At 32.1% G+C, this 9,400-nt stretch overlaps 1 protein-coding gene across 2 annotated transcripts; it reads right to left on the bottom strand.

Annotated features, from left to right (window-relative positions):
* Window positions 1-777: 777 nt before the first annotated feature.
* Window positions 778-9,080, bottom strand: Sap-r (prosaposin). Of its 2 annotated transcripts, none has more exons than XM_076383247.1 (22): window positions 8,888-9,080; window positions 8,129-8,228; window positions 7,250-7,613; window positions 6,082-6,387; window positions 5,810-5,998; window positions 5,617-5,736; window positions 5,265-5,528; window positions 5,053-5,187; window positions 4,817-4,981; window positions 4,516-4,735; window positions 4,103-4,423; window positions 3,726-4,019; window positions 3,349-3,642; window positions 3,201-3,277; window positions 2,971-3,105; window positions 2,733-2,897; window positions 2,429-2,648; window positions 2,014-2,334; window positions 1,637-1,939; window positions 1,409-1,548; window positions 1,096-1,326; window positions 778-1,011 (listed from the first exon to the last, which is right to left on the bottom strand). In XM_076383247.1, exons 1-22 carry the CDS (start codon window positions 8,922-8,924, stop codon window positions 946-948), a joined length of 4,467 nt encoding a protein of 1,488 aa, XP_076239362.1. In that variant the 5' UTR covers window positions 8,925-9,080; the 3' UTR covers window positions 778-945. The 2 variants fall into 2 exon arrangements, with proteins under 2 accessions (XP_076239362.1, XP_076239363.1); XM_076383248.1 differs by having other exon boundaries at window positions 1,637-1,930.
* Between the last annotated feature and the right edge of the window lie 320 nt (window positions 9,081-9,400).

The following is a 9,400-nucleotide window of genomic DNA, read 5'->3' as shown; positions in this document are numbered from 1 at the left end:
TTGTAATATACTCTAACATATTAAGTTTATTAGTATAATTATTAAGTAATTATTAAAGTATTTAAATGCTTCAGTGATACACTTCAAATAATTTTTTTAATTCGTTTTTATGTTACTTAAGCCATGCATAATAAAATAGTGTACTTAGATCTTATGTTTTAATAAATTAATTGAAGAAATCATTAAGAATACAGTATTTATATTTTTCGACGAATTAAAATAAATATCGTAAAATCCGACGAATAGAAATAAAAAGTAACTCTTTAGAATTCAGCTAATGGATCTATTGTACAATAATTCTTGAATACAAAAAGGATTTCTGTATTTTTTATTTAACTAAGTATGGAATCTATTTGTAATGGTCTTCTATAATATACTAATTATATTATATTGTAATTATATTCTCCGGAATTAATAGTAAGAAAAATATGTTAACACTCCTTTAGTAAAAGATAAGGAAAACTAAGGAAAACAATAAAAAATGGGACTTTACTAAATAACATTTTATTATCACAGACGGTAATTAATCCAATAAAGTTAAATATATAAAGAAATATGTCCATAATTACCAAAAAATATATATAAACTTTTTTAATACAATTGTATATTTCAGAATTCATACAGTAACAGTACACAATATGAACTTATAACTACCAATTGATGCTTCTGTAATAGTGTAAAAAAATTGAAGTATAGAATTAATTTTACATGTACTTTCTGTATGACTTTCCGTTAAATATCATTTAGGTATCATATTTTTACATAAAAAACGGGTAATCGTGTTTTCTTAAAGTACAGAGAAACAATAATTTTTTAATATCATTCATATAACATATACATAAGAATCTTACCATTAAACACTTTAAGATGTAGAAACGTACAGCCGAACAGTAATTCTAAAAGATTATTCAATTTATTTTTTTTTTTTAACATACAGTACTGAAATTAAGCATTATTTTTAGGTGGGGCAAAATCGGCTCTCCACACGTTCTCCCTGCAATGCTCGACAGCCTTGAAAAAACAAGGAAAGTTTATTAATTAACACATACATAATAGATGATGTAAATATAATGATCATAAATTATGTTCATTTACTTTGCATTCAACCGCCGTTGCATTCGTGGAGCACCAATATGCAGGCCCCCATGTACAGCGTTTTGTTGGATCCTTTTCATACGATCGTTTCCTTCGTGAATTTTCCAAAGAAACCATTGAATAATCTCTCGCTGTGCAAAGACTAATACGACTGCATATTTTTTTGGTATCATTGTGTGCTTCTATAAGGTTTATTATACTCTGTCCATATGAATTAACTAATGACACACACTAAAAATAAAATCACATTATAGACCTATTGCAAATAACAAAAAAATCCAATTTATACAATATTAACGACAAATTAACATACCTTCTTTCCATACTTCCCTGGCACATATTTACATGCTTTAGCCACTACATGTTTAATACCGTTATCAACATGTTCGTCAGCCAAAAGTTCTTCTATGGCTGATATAAGAGATTTGCAAACAGCACACTCTGTTGCCGAAGCTAAAGGATATAAAACGACATGGAATATAAATCTGTTATCACTATCGATACGCTAAATATTGAAAAGCGTCATTGTCAAAAATATCACCTTTATACGCTGGAATTAAATCTTCGGGAAAGTCGAAAAGACCTATTGCAGAACAAGCTATTGATGGAATAGTAGAACTCAAAATTGAGTTGATAAGTTTGTCGCCATATTCATTAACCAACTTGTTACAGTCTCCAAAAAGTAACTCGGGAACATCGTTACACACGCCATTTACTGCGTTTTCTACTCTTTGCTTATTCCTGTTAGTACCCACTTGTTTGTCTACTACCTTTACGACCTCTTCACAAACATCTTCCAAAAAATTTAAACCTAATCTCGATTTTTCGCTATTTCCTGCAAAAACTTCTCCATAGTTATGCACGGGAGTACTGATATTATATACAGAGGATATTAATAAACTTAATTCTTTGAAATACCTGGATATGATGCCACTAAATCCTCGGGAAGACTACGAAGACCGACTGCAGCGCAAGCTGCTGAAGGGCCAAAATCTTCCAATATGAAATCGATCAATCTATCACCGTATTTGTTAACCAACTTGTTACATTCACGAGAAACACCTTTGGACAGATGACCACATACATGGTGTACTTCGTTTTCCACTCTTTGCTTGTTCTTATCAGTACCCACTCGTTTCAGTACTGCTTCTACAGCCCATTCGCAGACATCATCAAGAAACTTTGGATTAACTCTCAATTTTTCGACACTTTCCACGGAACCAAGCACTTCATTAGTGACTGAAATAAAATATATGTCATTACAGTAATGTATAAATTCATCAGGCTGTATTATTATAAGAATTACGAATGTTTGACAACTTGGATAGCTTACAAAGTTCATCAACTTGATTGAGGCTGGATATGCTTGTCTGTATAAGATTTTGTTTTGCGTCACAGAATTCGAGGTAAGTGCATACTTCGTCAGGTGTCAAATCCGCGAGTACCAGATCTATGATCTCTTTGCTGTAACCTTTCACTAAGTCTTTGCATTGATCTGTCATACTGTTTGGTAAATAGTTGCAAAGTTTATCTAGCTTAGCTTCTATGTTCTTCTGTAAAGAATTATATATTTTTTAATATACATTACATGTTTAAACATGTTGCTGATAAAGTACTGATTGAATTGTTGATATAACCTCTGTTTTGTCGTTATTAATAATATTATAAAGTTTTTTTACAGCCATCTTACAAAATGGACAACTAGGCTTGTCGATTCTTGTTTCAGGCCTATGTGCTTTTGGTACAGTTTCTTCAACTTCCACCAACCCTTTAGAAGGACATAAACGCAATACCGGACATACCTAAAATTATTCTTATCATCAGTTCTATTTTTATTGATGTGATTATTACATAAAATATCGTAAATATACTTACTTGATTTGGTTTAATTGCTTGGACTAATTTGCTTGCAATAGCGTTACCATGCCTTGCCACAAATTCTGAACATATATCTCCCATAGATTCTGGTAATTTGCTACAAACATTCCCTATTGCTTTTGTAGCTTCGTCCTGTGAATTAAATAAAATTATATTTTATGCTGATAAAGCAGTATGTAATATTATGTTTTTCTTATTCCTTAAAATAAGCGCCATAATATTCATACCTTCGTAATATGGTCTGGCGCAACAACTTGTACATAATGTAGCGCATATTCACACAAGGAACACTCCGTTTCAGATGCTACGTAAAGACGAAAAGGAATAAAGTACAAAATGTAAATCATAAACATGTCTTCTAATTCTTTGAAATACCTTGTTCTAGTGGCACTGAATCCTCTGGAAGGTCGCGAAGGCCTACTATAAGGCAAGCTGTAGCAGGCGCAACATCTTGCAATACGAAATCGATCAATCTATCACCGTATTTGTTAACCAATTTGTTACATTCACGAGAAACACCTTTGGGCAGGTGACCACATACATGGTGTACTTCATTTTCTATTCTTTGCTTGTTCTTACTAGTACCTACTCGTTTAAGTACCAATTTTAAGGCTTCTTCACAAACATCTTCCAAAGGATTTAAACTTATTCTGGATTCCTCGGACTTTTCTACAAAAACATCTGCATAATTATGGACAGAAACACTGATATTATACACAGAGGGCATTACTAAACCCAACTCTTTGAAATACCTTGATCTGATGCCACTAAAGCCTCGGGAAGACTGCGAAGACCGACTGCAGCGCAAGCTGCTGAAGGACCAAAATCTTCCAATATGAAATCGATCAATCTATCACCGTATTTGTTAACCAAGTTGTTACATGCACGAGAAACACCTTTGGGCAGGTGACCACATACATGGTGTACTTCATTTTCTATTCTTTGCTTGTTCTTACTAGTACCTACTCGTTTAAGTACCAATTTTAAGGCTTCTTCACAAACATCTTCCAAAGGATTTAAACTTATTCTGGATTCCTCGGACTTTTCTACAAAAACATCTGCATAATTATGGACAGAAACACTGATATTATACACAGAGGGCATTACTAAACCCAACTCTTTGAAATACCTTGATCTGATGCCACTAAAGCCTCGGGAAGACTGCGAAGACCGACTGCAGCGCAAGCTGCTGAAGGACCAAAATCTTCCAATATGAAATCGATCAATCTATCACCGTATTTGTTAACCAACTTGTTACATTCACGAGAAACACCTTTGGACAGATGACCACATACATGGTGTACTTCGTTTTCCACTCTTTGCTTGTTCTTATCAGTACCCACTCGTTTCAGTACTGCTTCTACAGCCCATTCGCAAACATCATCAAGGAACTTCGGATTAACTCTCGATTCCTTAACATGTTCTATGGAGTTAGGTATTTCATTAGTCACTGAAATAAAGTAAACAATTACAGTAACTTATACATTTATTAAGGGGAATTCTTTGAGGAATAATAAATATGTAATCATTGAAATGGCCTACATATTTCTTCGTCAGCTTTGGTATTAAATATTTTGCTCGGACCAGGATTTTGCGTAGCATCGCATAATTTAAGGAAAGCACATACTTCGCTAGGTTTCAAGTCTGCAAGTAACAGTTCTATTATCTGCTTACTGTAATCGTCCACTAAATTTATGCATTGATCTTTCAAACTACGCGGTAAATGAGTACACAATTTATCTAGCTCAGCTTGTATGTTAGCCTGAAAGGATAATTATGCATTTTTAATGATATTATATGTTCGAATATGTTATCAACAAAATAATTAAACTATTGCTATAACCTCTGTCTTATTATTTTTAATAACATCATAAACTTGTGTTACTGCAAGCAAACATAGTGGACAACTAGGCTTTTCCTCTTTTGATTCGAGCATATATTTGGTTGGAACGCTTTCCCAAAGTTGCATTAGTCTTTGAGAAGGACATAAGTGTAGCATAGGACATACCTAAAATTATTTCTTGTATAATTTCTGCTTCGATTACAGTCATTAACATGTAACAAAATAAGTGTACTAACTTGAGATGGATCAATTTCTTGAACTAATAAAGCTATAATTGCGTCTCCATAACTATCTATAAATTCCGAACATTCGCCTTCAATAGATTCTGGTAATTTTTTACATACTTTTTCCAATACTTGCTTAACTTTATCCTGTAAAAATCATATCTGTCTTACTTATCAAATTATAGACGTACCATACACATGTTATTGTTGTGTACAATTTTTACCTCCGCAGTAGGGTTAGTTACAGCATCTTGTATATAATGTAGTACATATTCACACAATGCACATGATTCTTTGCCTCTCACACCTATCCCATCCTCAGAAAGGGGAAAAGGTACTAATCTTTCAATAGGTAACTGCATTGCTTCAACCTCTGATTGGCTGGAATCTTTATGTTTCTCATTTTCCAAATTTTTCTTCGCTTCTTGGAAAAGACGCATTCCTGTTTCTGCTATATTGCTGGGTAATAAAGGCCTAATCTGTTGATCCTATAAAACATAAAATGTACAATTAGTCTTATTGGATATATTATAATAGCTACATATTACATGCATTATTATTGGATAAAGTACATACCTGTAATCGTTTTCCAGGGGCAGGACACAATCCAGCCATTTTACAAACAGCATTACCATTTAAACCTTTCGTGAGATATTCATAAATTTGTGGATAATATTCATCGACTATAGATGTACACTTAAAAAAGATATGTATGAGTAGTAAATTAGTTCATATATAAATATGTAAATAGCAAATTTATAGTATTTACTTCGTTTACAAATGATTTCGTTTGTTTGCATAATCCATCCAAAACTTGTTCAAATTCTGTTTCCGTAGTATTAGCTACTAAAAGGTCTCTTAAATGTCCAACAAGTTGTTCGCAGAGTTTGCATGGAAGATCATCGTTCATATCAACCACTCCAACAGTTGATAGTGGCTCAATTTGTACATTTAATCCCTGATACGTATTTTGTATATAAATAAATCCATAGTATTTTAAGAACACAGTATTATAAACTTACACAACCCCTATAATCTTACCGTGTCAGCATCCTCGTGTACATGAAATTTACCACTGCATTGACCAGATAAATGGCATATATTTTTAGCTTTGAAATTTTCTTTTAAATGACCCTGAATTGTATCAAAATAAGTCAAAGTAACTGCTGCACAAGCATCAGAAAATGTACCAAGATCTGAGCATAAATTGAGCAATTGTTGCAATAGTTCATTGCGCGGAGTAGCATTGAATTTAATTTCCATATGTGTTGCAACTGTGAAACATTTTGAACATTCATCTGGTTCAAGTTCATCTTTCGCCAAAGAAACAGCTTTAAGTTCGTAATTCTAAAACATAATGCATACGAACCATACATTGACAAAAATATTCAATGCGTAAATTGTTTTCAGTTTGACTTATTACAGAGAAGATCGGAGATGATTGTCACATTTTTTAATGAAGAATTTTTTCCTATTTATTTGATGTTTGAAATATTTTGTTATAGAAATGAAAAAAATTAATATTTGAGATTGTAAAAAAACACTAATCTCAGTGTGATCAAAAGTATTTGTAATTTTTGTATCTTTGGGGATAGTGTAATACATTGGGAATATAACATAATGTTGGGGTTGATTATCAAGGGGGTATTTATTGTGGGGTATCTTAAATGGCAATATTTTTATGAAAATACTTGAAAGATTAATAAATGTTTTTTATTTTGCAAAATAACAGGGACATAAGAAATATCATATAAATAATTTGCAAAGTAACAGGGGTGTGTGTAATATCATAGAAGTAAATGTATGTTTTTAATAAAAATTCTGCATAATGTACTAGTGAAATTTGGAACTTTGTTTTATACAAAGTTATTGTTTCTTTTTATCTGTTTTCTTTCCGTTTCTGCATGTTTTTCTGCTAGTTTCTTCTTCACTGCTGTTCCTGTAAGAATAGTAGAAATTTCTACTACTTTTGAGTAGTAGAAATAATCAACAGTGAGTGATAATAGTTGCAACTACCAAATATTCAATGAAAAAGAAGTTATACAAGCGACTGTTAGATGTGTCAATCAGCCCTGATCCCTTCCTCTAATGCAATTTCTTAAAATATTTGCGATCAAATATTTGTGATCAAATATTTGCTTTATTACCTAATGATAAGTTTCTTGAATAATCTTAAAGAAAATATATATCAAGTAAATACTAAATTTACCTTAGATGTAGATTGTCCATTTTCTGCTAGCAACTTATCAATATGAGCAGAATTACAAAGTCCAGCTACTGTGCAAACAACAGATGGGTTCATTTGTGATGCTACTGTTTCTACAAGTTCTGGAATATACTGATCCACAATTGTTATGCATTCTTTTACTATTGGTTGAACATGAATCAATTTACAACTTCCTTCAAAAACATTCTTCAAGTCTTGTTCAGTTTCATTACTACGTAGTTGGTCACGAGCTTGCTGAACCATGTCTTTGCAAACTTTGCACACACTATCATTATCCTCTGGTACTTGCATATTTTTCCATGATATATTAATACAAGCCTTAGTCGTATTACACTTAGCTGAGTTCCTATATTCATGTTGGACAAACTATCTTAACATCATTCTAATTTATATCAAGCATGTAGTATATCATAGTAATCCAATTATTATAAAAAACAAAATTTAGAAGAAGTTTTACTTTTGAAAATTCTAATAATTTTAATTTAATTATATATCTTTTTTCTAACAAGCATAATTATTATTTCAATAATAATATATTTGACTGATTTTTTACTTTAGTACATGTTATCTTAGATAATATTTGAGTACTTGTTCTCTGCTGAACTACAACATTCAAATAGTAAGTAAAATCTTTGTAAATAAATACACAATGAGTAAAAATTAAAAAAATATCAAGACCGACATCCTAATCTGAGAAACTGATACTATATTTGTAATGTGTTTTAAATAATTCATTTATATTAATTTTAAAGCGGAATAACTGTGCTACTTCTAAATAAAAAGTCTTCTGTCCTCTTTTCAATGGTTCATAGAATATATATATTTATCTAACATTTTTACAAGGAGGTTGCTCAAACTTACTGAATATTTGCACACCAAAACGAAGGACCCCATGTACATCTATTTCTGCCTAAAATAGGACTTGGGACTACATCGTTAACTACTACTTGAGCTGTAGATACTGAAACATACAAAATTAAACAAAAAATATTATCTGCACTCATTTAAAATGTAATTGCTACTTATCTGAACATTTATTATTTATTGATTTCTATGTGGTATTTACCTAAATGCAAAAATAAAATTGTTCTAAAACTGAATTGGTAACACCCATTGTTATTTTCAATACTGTTTTCAAGAATACCCACAACAAAGTTATATCTAAAACATTTCTGCTTTAACTAACTTTAGGTGTAACAAACAAAGAATAGAAAGAAGAATATACACAGAACGATATTCTTAATAATCAAAATATTTCAAGGTAATTAGTGGTCACTGACTCATCTCATACATCCCAATAGCAAGTCTCATCCCTTATGAGTAATAGCATCGCGATTATTCATTATAATAATGCAAGAAAATTCCTGTCGCTAATAAACATTCAGCCAATTATATTTGAACGAAATAATCTACACAATGTTATGGATTCAAGGCACAATAACAGTAGTGCGCACACGTCTGATAAGATTCGAAAAGTGTGGCGTAAAAAAACGAGATCTTGAACTATAAAGGCGAATGCAACGAATTAACGAAAAAACGATTGAGGGTCTGAAATAAAGGAATGCGTCATGAACAAAGAAAAGAATCGGCATTGAACGGCTGAATAATTGTTCCACTCACCAGCTAGTATCGCACAAAGTACGATCAAGGCCCTCATCTTCCCTTGTATCCTTTCTCAACTTCTTCGAAAGAAGCGTTTACCAAATTCAAATTTTTTTGCTGCTTCTACTGTAGGATAACGACGTATAATGGCTGTTATTAAAAGAATGTGCGTATCAATTTACGACCTTTCCAACCTCCATCGAACGCTATTGTCAACTGACTGTGGTTACCTCTTATACCCATTCTTTGACCGATGCATTTCTATGTCTCTCTCTTTCTAGTGCATCCAACAGCCAATCGGAGCCCTGCACAGCTGTCACGTGACGCATATACCGTCCTCCTGCTAATTAACAAACTCGATGTTGTATAATAGAACTTCAAATTTTTAAAATATAAGGAGTTGTCAATTTCGTTGACGAGTTAAAAAATTATGCACACTCCGTTTTTCGATCGCGTTAGAGATAGGAATGATGATTAAGTTTCGTACTTGTTAGAACGGCAACTGAATTGATTTTCGTTTGAAACAGATGG

Source organism: Calliopsis andreniformis, chromosome 8 (genome assembly GCF_051401765.1).
Source record: "Calliopsis andreniformis isolate RMS-2024a chromosome 8, iyCalAndr_principal, whole genome shotgun sequence".
NCBI lineage: Eukaryota > Metazoa > Arthropoda > Insecta > Hymenoptera > Andrenidae > Calliopsis > Calliopsis andreniformis.
This window is presented reverse-complemented; position numbering and strand designations above follow the sequence as displayed.